This window comes from Jaculus jaculus, chromosome 1 (assembly GCF_020740685.1).
Source record: "Jaculus jaculus isolate mJacJac1 chromosome 1, mJacJac1.mat.Y.cur, whole genome shotgun sequence".
NCBI lineage: Eukaryota > Metazoa > Chordata > Mammalia > Rodentia > Dipodidae > Jaculus > Jaculus jaculus.
The window spans coordinates 52937968-52954767 of NC_059102.1; the positions used below are offsets into that span (position 1 = coordinate 52937968).

Sequence of the window (16800 nt, forward strand, 5' to 3'; positions counted from 1 at the left end):
TTTCATTAACAAGGAGGGTCTGATGGGAGGGGGTAGATCACAGATGAGCCTAAATAATGGTACCAAACTGCCTGTATTTACTGAAAAGAAAACTAATAAATTAAATTAAAAAAAATTTATGGTCAAGCTCTCAATGGAACACACAGTATTTTGTATGTTTATAATACAGTATGTTTACAATACTGTATTAAAACATTAGAGGCACTGCCTCTCCATTCGGTATGAAGTCAGGCAGGAGTGTCTGTCCAGTTGAATCTGCAATGGGTAAAACATCACCACCTTTATCCTGGGATTCACATGCTGCCCTGTTACCTGCCCCAGGCCTCCTCTTTACAGCCCACTTCCCCAACTACAGCTCCTGGAAGCTGATGGCTCTGCTACACCAGTGGGTTCTGTGCTCACACATCACAATAGATCTGCACAGAAATCAAGACACACTAAAAGAAAATGTAGCAATTGGATGGTCTTCTTGTGTCTGCTGATTATAATAATAAAAAGTAGGACTGATATTTGCATTTTCAATATCATTTTCTGGTGATTCTCTTTTATTATAGTTTATAAAGTCTATTTATCTGTGGAAGATTAGAAAATTTAACAACTAGATTTTCTTCATCTTGCTCAATAACAAGTTGCTTTGCGAAACCCAAGAGAGCAGAGGTTTTCATAGAAGCTTGAGGTATCACGTGGTAGAAGTAACAGGAAGAGAGTCAATGGATCAGCTGGAACCTGAAAAAATGCACACGATTCCAGCTACCAGTAAGGCCAGGTTCGTCCTTCAGCACTAGGGTCAGTCTGAGGCTGGCCTGTGGCCTAGAAACAGCGATGGATTCAAAGCTGTCTTGGATGTTAGGGGCACCTGCTAGCTCTTTATTTTAGGAAAAAACACATTTGCTTTCTTCACCTCAGAAGGAGGCTCTGACTAGCGAATGAGAATACTGGCTTCTGTCCAGAGCAGTAATCATCTGAACTTTTTATAACAACATTACAAAGGAAGCCATGGCTGGGTTAAACAATAGCATGCTTTAAAAATAAACATCTGAGGCCAAGAGCCTCCTCTGTCGAAGCTACCACCCACTGGAGAACACAATTTTTAAGATGGTCTCTGTACCTTGCAGTTAAGGTGTCAACATGAACTCTATCACTGGGCAGCTCTTTAATCAGGCACTGACTGATGTTCTACACACATCCAAGCAGCTTGATTTTGCACAGGAGTGAAAACCTCTGTGTGTGTGTGTGGGGGGGGGTCCTCTCTCTGTGTCACTAGCACAAAGGCTACTTGCATAGGGAGAAATAAGCATGGGCTCCATTCCCAAGCTCAGTTTCCTCATGTATGCTGCGGGGGATCCTCAAGGATGATGGTGAGGAGCAAAATGAGCCACCCCTAGCTGCTGTGAGGATTAGAACAGCTTTTACAGCACACCCAGAAGAGTGCCTGGACTTCGACTTGGTGACTAACCTCCATGATCACAGAATGGTGTGTGTCACTGAGCAACGCAAGACACATGGCAAGCATTCATACATTCACAGCCTCCTTCCCTCACTCATTCCTTCATTACACAGTCATTAGAAATATCTTATTAAAACATAAATCATTTCATCCTCCAGTACAATTCCCTGACAGCACCGAAGACCAAACAGCAATCCCTTACCCTGGCACATGAGACCCTGTGCCGTAGGAGGCTCTTCAGCCTGTTACTCCTGCAGTCCCCCCAGCTCCCCCAACCCTCTTCTCCAGCAGATCGAGCTCCTCTCCTCCCCAAAGCCCTTGCACGTGTCCTCTCCTCTACGCAGCTGCTCCGTCCACTCTTTTATGTTCCCTCCACGGAGTCCTCCGAACACAATGGCCTTGGTTTCCATGCTTGGCATCATGCATCTATCATATTCCACAACCTTTTAGATCAACAGACTGCTTACTGAACTTGTGCCTTGCTTATTAAACCATAAGCTCTCCACAGGCTATAATGACGTCTGCTTGTCTATCAATGAATAGTCAGTGCCCAGCACATAGGAGAAGTGCAATAGATGTGTTGATTGAAAGTATAGTATGGTTATTGATGTATCATTGTCTGCTCCCTCATTCTTCTCCTAGGCTCCAGTGGCCCCTGAGCAACAGAATGTTCTGGAATGGAATGCATCTATCCCAGGTGCTGCCCTGTGATTTGTATGATCTTGGGAAAGTGGCTTTATCTTGTTCCAAACTCCAGTTTCCTTGTCTCAAAAGATGGAGATAAGGCCCCACCTACTCTACTACTTCTTAGAGTTGCTGTGAGGAGTAAACAAACAAGTTCCCAATTTTAAAATCATGAAACAGTTCTCTTGTTCTCTAGGGAAAACAAGGCTGTATGTGATCTTACTTTATGAATCCAGGGCACAAGGAAAGCTTAGCAGCCTGGATTAACACCCTGGAATGTGGAAAGGAGGGGAATAAGCAGAGTGTGCTTACTTCACCTATGAAGTCCTAATTTCGTGGACACACTCATACAAGAGGTCCCTTAAAACACGCTGTCTCATCACTGCATGCTAATCTGGGAAGACAGCAAGACCAGCCAGCTCCTGGATAGATAGGATCAGTGAAAGATCACTCTGCAGCCTATGTCAGCTGGTCCACATGTGAATGCTCAAAACCCATCAAGAAACAGTGGGTGGTTTCCTGCTTCTTCTGCGGATTGGAGCTGTTCGAGTATTTTCTTAGTACCATGAAGTGTGGCGGTACTCGTAGGTGGGGCGGATTGTTCAGAGAAACCCATAAGCTCTTTTGGAGGGTTACTGTTCAACGAGAGCATTCAAGCCCAACCAAGAGGATCTGAGGAATTCACCTGTTCTCTTCCAAAGTCCATGTGAATGTTTTGGCTTCAGCTGCTGGCATATGATTCAATGAGATGATTTTGGTTTTACCACACCATTTTTTTTTTCCTTTCCCTATCTTATAAAATTAGTAGCTAAGCTGGGCGTGGTGGCACACGCCACTAATCTCAGCACTTAGGAGGCAGAGGTAGGAGGATCACTGTGAGTTCAAGGCCATCCTGAGACTACATAGTAAAATTAGTAGCTAAAGCTTCTAGGTAGACTACCTTATGTCTTAGTGAACTTTACAAGCTGTTGGTATAGCAACCTTTTAATGTTGTTCACATATCCTGAGTGATCATCACACATATTTTTTTAAAAAACATTTTATTTTTATTTATTTGAGACAGAGAGAGCATGCCACGGCCTCTAGCCACTGCAAACAATCTCCAGATGCATGTGCCACCACGTGCATCTGTCTTATGTGGGGCCTGGCAAATTTGAACCTGGGTCCTTAGGCTTTGCAGGCATACGCCTTAACCACTAAGCCATCTCTCCAGCCCCATCATACATATTTAATTGAATCTTAATGTTGACCCTTGTAACTTTCTGGTCCCAACTCAGTAACTTTCTACAAATTTCTGACAACAGACAAAGAGAAGTAAACAAAAAATCATTTACGGCACTCTTGATGTGTACTATGGGACACTTTTATTCTTATTTTATAGCTGAGCACAGCTGACATGACCAAGTTATCACAGCTAGTGAATGGCAGAATCAGGGTTTAAAGCCAGGCAGTGGGGCTCCCGTTCTGTTCTCTTACCCACGAGACCCTCTAGCGTCTCTGTCATGGGTCTTTCCCCACCTAGAGCTTGCACAGGGCGTCCTCCACGTGCAGAGAGCAGCGCAGCGGGGATGGGCGTCACGGTGGTAACTCTCTTCCTGCGCTGGGGGGCTCATCGAACCCCTGGTGACTTACACCCAGCCCCACGCTCACGCTCCTGCCCGACGCCTCCAGTGCGTGCTACTCCAGTTAAAGATGTGCATTATGCCATCCCTTAGTCTGGAATATTCTCCATCTCACCCCATTTCTCCTTATTCCTATTCTTCCTTCAAAACCTGTTCTTGGGCTAGAGAGATGGCTTAGCGATTAGGGTGCTTACCTGTGAAGCCCATGTAGCCAAATGCTAGCATACGATGTCTCACATGTGCCACAGGAGGTGCACATGTCTGGAGCCCGTTCACAGTGGGGGAAAGGCCCTGGCACACACATTCTCTCTTTCTCTCTCTCTCTCTCTGCCTCTCTCTTTCTCTCTCTATGTCTCTCTTTTTATTCCTACGAAGTACTTACCACATAGAATTGCACAGCAATATAGGACCGGACACCAGCGGGCACAGTGGTGCCCAGTGGAGCACATTCAGGACGCTTAAGTGCATCCAGGAGCCATGTGCAGGGACTATCTGTTCTTGCACTGGTGGTTGGAGGCTTCAGCCATCAGAATTAGTGAATTAATTAATCAGAATTAATGTCTTATAAGAAATGTCACCTGGGCTGGAGGGATGGCTTAAAGCGTTTGCCTGCAAAGCCAAAGGACCCAGGTTCGGTTCCCCAGGACCCACGTTAGCCAGATGCACAAGGGGGCGCACGCCATCTGGAGTTCATTTGCAATGGCTAGAGCCCTGGTGCACCCATTCTCTCTCTCCCTCTTCCTCTGTCAAATAAATAAATAAATAAAACACTAAAAAACAAACAAAAAAATGTCACCTGAATTGAAACTCACAGACTGTGGACACCTGGGCCAGTGTTTTCCCAAAGCCACAAATTCTCAGGCCTGTCCATAAGTCATTTTCCTGCTACTTTCCTGTTGCTATAATAGAAATACAGCATATGAACGAATGTTAAGCCCAAGCTGTGGCAGGAAAGCATTCTTTCTTCAGCTCTACAAACACCCTGAGTTGTACTTACTGTGTTTTCTCCTTTGCTTTTGCTCTCCTTAAAGCAAATTTGAGATATGTTATTTCAACCCTATTTAGTTCCATATGCATTTTTAAAATAAGGATATTTCAGGGCTGGAGAGCTGGCTTAGTGGTTAAGTGCTTGACTGCATAGCCTAAGGACCAGTTTGAGGCTCGATTCCTCAGGCCCCACATAAGCCAGATGCACGAGGGGGCGCATGCATCTGGAGTTTGTTTGCAGTGGCTGGAGGCCCTAGTGTGCCCATTCTCTCTATCTGCGTTTTACTCTCTCTGTCTGTTGCTCTCAAATAAATGAAAATAAACAGCCAGGTATAGTGGCACATGCCCTTAATCCCACCACAAAGAGGCAGAAGTAGGAGGATTGCCATGAGTTTGAGGCCACCCAGAGACTCCATAGTGAATTCCAGGTCAGCCTGGGCTAGAGTGAGACCCTATCTTGAAACCCCCCCTAAATAAAAAAAAAGAAAAACAATTTTTTTAAAAAATAAGGATATTTTGTTTGCATATCTATATGCCATTATGACCTCTAAAAAAATTAACAATCTCTTGATACCATTAATATCCAGCCTGATTATTCTATAATTAGCATAATTTCATGGTTTATATGAAAAGAGGGATACATCCTGTTGAGAATGTAGCTTAAGGGGCTAGAGAGATGGCTCAGTGGTTAAGGCGCTTGCCTGCAAAGTCTAACAAGCAGGGTTTGATTCCCCAGCACCCAAGTAAAGCCAGATGCACAAGGTGGCACATTTGTCTGAGTTTGTTTGCAGTGGCCAGAAGCCCTGGCCATTCTTTATCTGCATCTTTAAGTCTCTCTCTCTCTATCCTCTATCTCCATATCATAAATAAAATAATAAAATAAAGGGCTGGAGAGATGGCTTACTTAGCAGTTAGGGCACATGTCTGCGATGCCTAAGGACCCAGGTTCGATTCTCCAAGTCCCATGTAAGCCAGATGCACATGGTGGCCCATGCATCTGGAGTTCCTTTGCAGTGGCTAGAGGCTCTGATGCTCCCATCCTCACTCTCTCTCCCCCTCTCTTTTTTTTTTCCCCCCTCTCTAATAAACAAATATATAAATAAAAATCTTTAAAAAAATAAATTAAGCTGGACATGGTGGCGCATGCCTTTAATCCCAGCACTTGGAAGGCACAGGCAGGAGGATCGCCATGAGTTCAAGGCTACCCTGAGACTACATAGTTAATTCCAGGTCAACCTGGACCAGAGTGAGAGCCTACCTCGAAAAAACAAAAAATAAAATAAAGTAAAATGTAGCTATAAAGTAAGCATGATTATGTCAACAGAAGCTTTGCAGATTTTTTTTTCCTGCTAAGTTTGAAAGAGCTGTGCTTGGAGTATTAGTCTTGGTGTGAGTTTAAGCTGCATTTCTTTTCCTTTTTTTTTTTTTAATTTTGTTATTGAAAACTTCCTGAACTATAGAAAATAAACCATGGTAATTCCTTCCCCCCAAGCTCCCTTTCACAACCTCGCTCTCCATCGTATCTCGCCTCCCTCACAATCAGTCTCTTTTATTTTTTAAGATATCACCATTTCCTCCTATTATGATGGGCTTCTTTTTAATTAGGTAGAAAATTTGTATGGCTACATCATGTGTTGGTACTATCATTTCCCTCCTCCTTGCCCCCAGTCCACTGAGGGCCCTCCTTAGTGGGATTGCTGGACTCACCATGGAGTTGTGAGTTATGAGTTGTAAGAACAGCAGTCAGTCATTGTGTGTGGGCGGGGGCAGTGACTCTGGATATTCTCTCCCACCCTGTGCCTTTTACATTCTTCCTTCCCCCTTTCCAAAAAAATTCCTGAGCCCCGGTGGGGGTTAAGCTGCATTTCTGTCTTTAACTTACATCATCCTAGAGAACTCACTCAACCCGCCAAGCTTCCCACAAGCTTCCACCTATGACGCCCCCACACTTGGATCAGGCTATTGACCCATGGGAAAAGCTCCTATGTAAAAGACCTTTCCTTTGGATTTTCCATGCTCATCTTCTGGGTGGGCAGACTGAAAGCTGGTGTAGGGATTGGGTGAAGGACCTGCATGCCAAGATCAAGGTGGCACTGAGCTGGTTGGGACAGGGAGCAGGGCAGGGAGGCAGGGTCAGGGGACTACCAGGGGCAAAGTCTGAGAAGCACAAAGAAGAGTCCATCCCCATTCTGCCCTCCTTAAACAACAGAAAGAAAAAAATGCTGAAAGAAACCAATACATGTTCCCCTGGCAAATGTAAAAGGAGGCACAATGGGTCATGTTTTCTTAACATCCAGGTCAGAAGGTTGTCAACTTTCTAGATTTGAGCAAATTTGTTTTAAAAAATGCATTTGCATTCTAGTAAAATCTGGGTCATATGCAACATCGAATATAATTTATTTCATTTTAGCACTTTATGCTGTAGTAGGAACATTTTCAATATACCATCAACATGTAGCCAATCAAGTCTTATACATTTACCTTATTACCATTATAAAAATGTGATCATGCTGGGTGTGGCCCATGCCTTTAATCCCAGCACTCCAGAGACAGAGGTAGGAGGACTGTTCTGAGTTCAAAGCCAGCCTGAGACTACATAGTGAGTTCCAAGTCAGCCTGTGTTCAAGCAAGACTCTACCTCAAAAAACAAAAAAGCTACAGTCAAAACCCTATGCCTAAGTCTTTGAATATGTCTCTGAATAATTAATTAACAAATTTTGAGACAGGCACTTATGTAGCCAAGGATGAACTTGAACTTCTGAGCTTCCTGCCTCTTAGTAATGGGATTAGAGGCATGCATCACCACAGCTAGGTTACGAGGTGCTGGGTATTGAACCTGCTTTGTGCACGCTCAGCAGGCACTCTATCAAGTAAGAGCATCCCCAGCCCTCTGCCTGATTATATCTCTATGATAAATGCTTTTCAGAAGAATTACCAGGTGGAAATATCCGAATGTGTTCCACACTGCCTTCCTGAACATTTAATTCCAATTTAGATGGTAACTGTAAGGTATAAATGAGCCCATTTTTTCACGTCCTTTCCAACAGCAGTACTGCTACTTTCTTCCATTAACCTGACAATTGAAAGCTCGGGTGTGGTATCATTTTGTTCATGTTCCTAGAATCCTTGGTGATTTCATTGCACCACATCAAAACAGTGAGGAGTGATTTTGCTTTTACTTTGGTTTCTTGTGGGTTGGAGAGGTGAGAAGACTACCAGATCAGTGAGTTTATCAATGGAATGCTGAGAGCTATAAGCAACTTCTGTACATTATTTGCAAGGCTGAGCTACACACAAAACTTTTAGACCCGCAAGTACCTCACTAGTTACTGGTTGCTAAGAATGGCAGATATCTCTAGGATTACAGAGCTAGTATTTACACCTATATGTGCTTTTATCTTTCCTTCTAAACACTGGCTTACTTCATGAGTTTTGGGCTTGCTGTCTTGTGGATTAGACGTCTTTACTTTCACTATAAACCCAAGAATTACATAGTTTCATTCATCACTCAGCTTATGAACTCTGTGCATATGAAATACTTTATCTGGCTGGGTGTCGTGGCACATGCCTTTAATCCCAGCACTTGGGAGGCTGAGGTAGGAAGATCATGGAGAGCTCCAGGCAACCCTGAGACTACAGACTGAATTCAAGGTCAGCCTGGGCTAGAGAGTAAAACCCTATCTCAAAAAACAAAAAATACTTTATCTATACACAGTTCTTCTACCTATTCTTCTTTACTGAGAAGCCAAAGCATCATTTTTAAAAAATATTTTTTTAATTTATTTATTTGAGAGAAAGGAGAGAGAGAGAGAGAGAGAGAGAGAGAGAAAGAGAGCACGCCAGGGCCTCCAGCCACTGCAAATGAACTCCAGATACACGTGCGCCTTTGTGCATATGGCTTACGTGGGTCCTGGAGAATCAAACTGTGATCCTTTGGCTTTGCAGGCAAATATCTTAATTGCTAAGCCATCTCTCCAGCCCTTCATTTTTGTTGTTGCTGTTGTTTTTCAAGGTAGGGTCTCACTCTAGCCCAGGCTGACTTGAACGCACTCTGAGGTCCCAGGTTGTTCTCCAACTCAGTGATCCTCCTACCCCTGCCTCCCAAGTGCTGGGATTAAAGTATGTGCCACCACACCCAGCCTGCCTAAGCTTTCATTTTGTCTAACACAAGAAATGACTTAATCCTCTTTTGATAAGATGGCTCAGTCAATGAAGTGCTTGCTTGCAAACATGAGGATGTGAGTTCGACCTAAAAGCCAGGTGTGGTGGCCAGCACTAGGGAGTCAGAGAAGTTAGAAGCAGGGTCCCTGGGGCCCGCTAATCTAGCCTAGCCGGTGAGCTGTAGCCCAGTGAGAGAGCTTGTCTTAGATGAAGTGGATGGCACCTGAGGCTGCTCTTTGGCTTCCACATGCACATTCACACACACACACACACACACATACTTGCACACATACAAACACACACACACATACACACAGAATCTTTAATAGGGAGAAAATTCCAAGTTAGGGTTAGAACTGCAATGTGGCCAGGCAGAGTGAGGTGTGGACAGGCTATTTGCAATAGGGAGTGTAGTGACTGTGGCATCCTCAAATGCATTTGTTCCAGCTACATGGAGTAGATAGACGTCTCTTCACCCCTGAACACTGTTAGTATGGGAAAACATGAGCTCAGTATTTTTGCTTCCCAGCTAGGAATATAGATATTTACATGAAGCCTTCCAAATTTTAAATCCTCATAGTAATTTAAAGAGAGACAAATAAACATCATGTGAGGAAAAAATAAGCAGTTTGCTAGGGCTGAAAGAAACTGGGAATCTCAAAACATAATTAAATCTGAAGTACAATTAGTTCCATGTTCTCTGTAGGCTTCTAGTAGGCTGAGAACACCAAGACTGCTTCAGAACAAAGCTACTACTTGGATACTTTTCTTACTGGAGTCTCCAAGGCACTTGTGTTTGGGGTCCCCACATGTGACAGCTAAATCCTAACAACATGTCCACCCATGCCTAATGTTCAGGACTCCCCAAGGATCGGGATTTTTCAGGGGCAATAGAGAAGAGCATTGTAGTCAAGACCCCTAACTGTAGGATGAGAATGCACCCTCCAAGGCTCAGGGAACACTGCGGGAGAGGGGGGGTAAGAATGAATGAGCCGCAGGGTGAGAAGGTGCACTGCGGCCTGTCCACCCTCTCCCGCTGTTTGACTGCTGCATTCATGACCCCACGGTGATTACTGATAATGCCACTGAGCAGGGGATGGGCGCAGAGGAACACAAGGGCATAACCTGGTGGGAATATGACCAATTTGCAATATGTTCATATAATAAAGTTCTTAATAAAAGACTCTTTGGGCTAGGGGGATGACTTAACGTTTAAGGTACTTGCCTGCAAAGGCAAAAGGACCCAGGTTTGATTCTCCAAGACCCATGTAAGCCACATGCACAAAGTGACTCATGCCTGCATCTGGAATTTGTTTCCAGTGGCTGGAGGCCTTGGTGTGCCCATTCTCTCATGCTCTCTCTTTCAGATAAATAAATAATTAAATAATAAAACATTTGTTAAAAAAGACTCTTAGGGGCTGGAGAGATGGCTTAGCCATTAAATGCTTGCCTGTGAAGCCTAAGGACCTCGGTTTGCGGCTTGATTCCCCAGGATCCATGTAAGCCAGATGCACAAGGTGGCACATGCATTTGGAGTTCGTTTGCAGTGGCTGGAGGCCCTGACACATACACACACACTCTCTCTTTCCCTCTTTCTCTCTCTGTCTGTCACTCTCAAATGAATAAATAAAAATAAACAACAATGACAGAAGACCCTTAGAAGGATTACTGTGAGTTCAAGGCCAATTTGAGACTAAATAGTGAATTCCAGATCAGCTTGGGCTAGAACAAGATCCTACCTCAATTAAAAAAAAAAAAAAATCAAAAGACTTAATTGTATAGTTACATAAAACCTTGATTTTCAAGCTGCAAACCCTAAGAAAAATGTCATGCCACACTTTACCAAACACCAGAATCAAGATCAGTATAAGAAACAATGAAATGCAAACCACAGCATACCAAACCCAGTTAAATGACACTTTTATAAGCCAAATTAATCTCTATTTACTTAAGAGTGCTTGCTCATTGAAGGAACTCTGCAGTATGATGACAGGTAAGGGAAAAATCATTTTCAAATTCAATTATCACAAATGCAGACTTAAAAATACCGGCCATATAAAATATGATGCAACCTTCTAATTAAACTCTTGGCACAGGACGTGGCTGCTGGTACCAGGATAGATTTGTAGGGCAGGTGTGCAGCAAGCACTGGGTGCTATGGAGGAGTGAAAGTAGGTGAGGAGCCCTGACGAGAAGCACCCTGGGAGCAGCTGCCCAGGTTAGTGTACAAGAGTGCTGGTGTGGGGAAACAAATGAGTGAACTACTAAACACATGATCAAAATTAACTACTACGTTTCCCCTAAGGACACTGCTGACATTTCAGTGACCAGATAAGCACTTTTCCCCTTCTGTGCCCTAGATAGTTTTATTTATAACATGTTTGAAATTGGCATCTCTCTTACAAGATATCACATGTTAGCCAAATACAGACTTGAGTTGTGCTCAGCAAACAATGATAACATGAAGTAATATTCTACTGAGGGTGATGACTCTTCCAACACAGGAAAATGTACACTTCTCCAGTGAGGTGTGTGTGTGTGTGTGTGTTGCATGAAGCACCTTACTTCTTTCGTAATTTGTAAACAACTTAGGTTCTCCCAGGCCCCTTAGATAATCAGAGAATATCAATGTACCTGTAATCATGCTGGATATAATTAATGGCAAAATGATGAGTTTCAGCATCCTCATTAGAATTTCTCCAGGAAAAGAGAAGTAGAATTTATCCAGATTTGAGAGTGCACCATATTCTCGAACCAGAACTCCTATGGCAATGCCTAAGGGAAACGAGGAAGACAGAGGAATATGGTTGAGTTTTCTTGCATGTGTTTTAACAGAAAATTACTGCAAAATGCAAATTTTAATGGTAAGGAAAACATCTTAGATCATCTTTTGTAAATCTGTAAAATTTAGACTTACAAAATCTAAATGTTAGGAAGTAGAGAGCACATATTATTCAGTAAATCTATTAAAAAGTTTTTCTTTGCATGAAAGCTTTTGTTTGCATTTGTTCCCCATAATTTTTGTTTTGTTTTGTTTTTCAAGGTGGGGTTTCACTCTAGTCTAGGATGACTTACAATTCACTATGTAGTCTCAGGGTGGCCTTGAACTCACAGTGATCCTCCTACCTCTGCCTCCCAAGTGCTGGAATTAAAGAAGTGCACCACCACGCCCAGCTTCTTCCCCATAAATTGTATACACTGTAATGACTAATCATTAAAGAATACTATGGTTCAAAGGGGAAAGTGTGGGGAGGGGGAAGGAGGGAATTACCATGGGATTTTTTTTTATAATCATGGAAAATGCTAATAAAAATTAAAAAAAAAAAAAAGAATGCTATGGGAAGAAAAAAGTTCATCACCTTGCCTTCCCTCCCGCCCTCTCGGACAAGGCTGAAGATCATGCAGGGCCTCGTGCATACTAGGTAAGTGCTTACAGACCTCAACGTCATCCTCTTAGGCAACCCGCTACACCTCTTCTCACAGATCACCTTATTCTTTGTCCATAGCAAGACTTTTATAGTATGTATCTATTTGGCACTTTTCTCATAAGGGTTCTTTTAAATATAATTTCTATATAATTTCTACACTATGCTCTATTGTTACAACTTTTATAATTTTCTTTTTTTTCAGGTTACGTCTCACGCTAGGCCAGGCTGATCTGGAACTCACTCTGTAGTCCCAGGCTGGCCTCGAACTCACTGTGATCCTCCTACCTCTGCCTCAGCAGTTCTGGGATTAAAGGCATGTGCCACCATGCCTGGCCCTAACTTTTATCATTTTGATAGGAAAATAACTATTCTTTGACATGGTCTCCCTATGAAGTCCAGATGGTCTTAAGTTAGAATCCTGCCTCAGCCTGCCCCAGTGCTGGGACAACAGAAGTGCACCACTACACCCAACTGACATGCTAGTAACTGGACACAGGCACCGTGTTACAGATCAACTTTGTTTCCTAATGCTTTTCACTGAGTTTCTGATCCTGAGTGTCCCATATGCTAAGCTTTGTAAACATGTGAGGACAGGGTAGTGGCCACTATTAAGAAATGCTTCAGATCCCTCAGGTTGAGGGCTTAGTCCCACAGAACTGCTCTCCTTCACATGCCAGTCATAAGCCCAGTGATCTATGCTTCCCACCCAACCTTCTCCACCAGGGTCCCACACTCCCCTCTTAGGACTCCATAGAATTTCAAGAGCAGCTCCCAATATTTCAGTTAACACAAACACATCCATTAGCCAGGCGTGGTGGGTGGCACACGCCTTTAATCCCAGCACTCAAGGGGCAAGGGGCAGAGGCAGAGGCTACAATGACACCCTACCTCAAAACCCAAAAACCCACAAGCAAACAAAGCACACCCATGAATAGCCAGGCAGAGGAGATCCATAACAGTATCCATGTCCTGTGGGCACATAACATTCTAGAAAACTCTATGCATTCAGTTATCTGGAGGCCCTCAGAGCTTGGTCTTTCTAATGGAGGCTTCAATATACAGGCATGATTGATAGCATAACTGACCGTTAGCTTGTCAACCCTTTTTCCTCTCCCCAGAAGTGTCCTTCATCACAAGGTTGGTTGGTTCTCACCACAGCCAATTCCATCTTGAGGACAGGAAGCCTACCCCATTAACCTCATTAGCATGTGATATTCTAAGGAGCTCATGTGCATCCAGTACCCTCCCCACACACATCATGCTATCATTTCAGTTACATGAATTTCTGTCTTAACATATTATGTGGAAAATTCCAGAAATAAACTGTAGGTTAATTATAATTTTTTAAAGAAGAGAAAAGAAGTAATGTTATAGATTCTCTGAAATCTTGTTTTAACAAGATGTCTATGTGAAATCCATGCACACTAAATTGTATTTAAGTACAATTTAATGACTCAGATAGCTAAAACTGAGAAAATGTTAGTATTTCCTTATTAGCTTGTTCCAAAGTTCTAATAACACCTAGCTGCTCCATCCTGACCTTCCCTCAATGCACACACTTTTCTAAACATTTTTTTTGGCATATACGTGTACTGTGTGAGGTGTGATATCATTGAACCAGGAACTACCATTTCTTCCATCATTCTGGCTGACCAGTGGGTCCCTTACTATTCCCATCTCCACCGCCACAGGACTGAGGTTACAGGTATATATAGCCACAGCCAGCTGTTTACATGGATGCTGCAGGTCAAACCCAGATGGTCTCAGGCCCTCTCACTTGCATGGCAAGCATTCTTGGCTCCTGAACGTCTCCCCAGCCCCACACACCTTTTGTTAAACAAAGAAATACATTAGTTTCACATCTTTCTTCCTTCATCAGCCTCTATTAACATGCTAACTGGAAGTAAAATGACTAAATGGCAGGAAGATTCAGGGAGGATATTACTGAATATGTGAATTCAAAAACTCAACTAGAGTTCTCTGTACTTTGGGCTTTTTTTCCCCACCCCTGCTTTCCTCTATCCTGCATTTTTAAAAAATTTATTAATTAGTTTTGTATTCAGCAAATACAGTCAGTTTGGTACCATTATTAGGCTCATCCGTGACCTACCTCCTCCCCTTGGCCCCTCCTTGTTGAGGTACATGGGTCATACATTGTGGAGTTAGCCCACAGTTATGGGTAAGATAAATGTCTCTGCATATCATGACCCAACATGTGGCTCTGATATTCTTTCCGCCCCCCTCTTCCGCATAAGTTCCCTGAGCCATGTTGGGTTCCTTTTTGGTCTGCTTCAGTGCTGAGGTGCTGGGGGCCTCTGGGGCTCTGGCTCTCTGCTCTTGATCCTGCTTTTGCCTTCTCATGGGCAGGAGCTCACTGTGCTCTCACCTCTGTCCTGCCTTCTAGGTAGGCTGTGTCCTGAGAATTTGTGCGGGGTTGAGTTGCATAGAAATGGACTGGTGTGAGCAGATGGATATGGCACAGAAAGAAACCATGTGGAAGGCAGAGGTAGGAGGATCACTGTGAGATCAAGGCCACCCTGAGAGAGTTCCTGGGCTAGAGTGAGACCCTACGTTGGGGGAAAAAAAAAACCAAAAACCTCAAAGACATGAAATTTTTGAGCTGAAACTTCTGCTTGTTCAGTTGCAATTGTTTGAAATATTACAACTATTGAGACTGGACCAGCTGACCTGCATTGGCACAAAAGGATTGGGGCCTGAATGCTGGAGTGTCCCATTCTTCAAAATCTGCTTTATTTTCCCCCTGGATTAACAATTTGGGACCCTACCTGGTACTATGGTATGGAACAAATTCAGGAAAAAGTCATTGAATTTGCAACAGAGTTTTGGTGTTTGGAAATGGCCATGGGTGGTGTGAAGCAGGCTTGTTGGATGGTCTGAGTGAAGGCTTGGTGTAGCTGTGCGTTGCACTGACCTGAATGAGGTTCCAGGACTATGGGGCACGTTATGGGTGTTATAACCAGCTTCCCCTTGCCAGTGTTTGGCACACTCTCCTGTCACTGTTGTCCACCTATGTTGGACACAGGGTGGACATCATCATTTTCCCTTGCCATGATGGAGCTTCCTCTGGAGTCTATAAGCCAAAATAAGCCCCTTCTCCCTCCCCCCAAAATCTGCTCTTGGTCAGGTGATTTCTGCCAGTAATGCGAACCTGACTGAAAGAGCTAGACATGAGTGTTTATAGGATACACAAAACAGCTGCTACAGGAGTAGTGGGAAGCAATCAAATGTGATGTATGATGAATACGCATTGTATGTGGTAATTAAAACTTCCTTTCAGGCTGGAGAGATAGCTTAGTGCATCTCTAAGGTGCATGCCAGCCAAGATAAAGGACCCACATTTGAAGCCCCACTACCCACATAAAGCCAGATGAACAAGGTGGCATATGCATCTGGAGTTTGTTTGCATTGACTGGAGGCCCTGGCATGCTCATTCTCTCCCTCCCTCTCTCTCAAATAAATTTTATAAGAAAAATCTTCCTGTCAAGCTTGTTTTTGAAGCTGAGTATGCTAACTGTAGGTTTCCCTGTGGGTAGGTTTTGGCCAACGGTGTAAAGGGTTTCTCTCTGGCACATGACTGAAAGAAACAGGAATAAGATAGCTTTTTACAAGCAATTAGTCAGAGACAGAAGCCCAAAGAGGGAACAAAGAGATGCCATTGTGCCCATCCTAGATAAACTGGAACTTGTATCTGAGCCTGTCTTATCCAAGAGGCCTTCTAAGCAACACTCCTCAGTAGGAACTTCCTGCTTCTCCTCAGCTCAACCTCTCTGGGTCAGCCCCTTGAGTCCATGAACCAATCCGGTTTCTCCTTACACACCTGAGTCTGGTAACAAGGCTCACCCTACCTGGAAGTCTGATCTGTACAAAGGAGGTTAACCACATGGGCCAGCCCTCTCTTTTTCCTGTGACCTCACCTGAACATACATGTAAGTCTGTCTCTCCCCTTCCCAGCCAGGCAGAGATGGGGAGAGCCCTTGGCCAGGCCTGGGTAGTTTTCTGCTTGCCTTCTGCATGTGACTTGCCTTGGGGTGCTTTCTTACTTTGTTACATGTATGGTTTTTCTCTGATCTCTGAGTTCTTCACTATTTCTAAATCCTCTCATCTTTTATGTGAAGGGGAACTTTTTTAACTTTTTTACTTTGAGAGACAGACAGAGAGACAGAGAGGCAGAGAGGGAGAGATAGAATGGGCACCTCAGGACCTTCCGCCTGCTGTGAGTCTGCGGGTGAACGCAAGATGTCTGTGCCCCTTGTGTGTATGTGCGACATTGCGTTCCTGCGTCACTGTGCGGCTATCTCTGTGGGACCTGGAGATTTGAACATTAGTTCCTAGGCTTCTCAGCCAAGCACCTTAACCTCTAAGCCATTGCTCCAGTCCCAAAGGGGATCTTTGGGCTCTTACACTTTGCCTGCCACTGTGGGTGGGTGTGCCTCCACCAGAGTCCTTTACT

General features: G+C 43.8%; 1 protein-coding gene across 2 annotated transcripts in view; it reads right to left on the reverse strand.

The window, feature by feature from the left end:
• The window catches only part of Slc1a1 (solute carrier family 1 member 1), a 99280-nt gene that overhangs the window by 35598 nt on the left and 46882 nt on the right, over nt 1-16800 (reverse strand). For both annotated transcript variants that reach the window (XM_045130835.1, XM_045130829.1), the window contains exon 2: nt 11536-11676. In XM_045130835.1, the coding sequence (XP_044986770.1) occupies nt 11536-11676 (141 nt within the window). The remainder of the gene's footprint in view (nt 1-11535; nt 11677-16800) is intronic.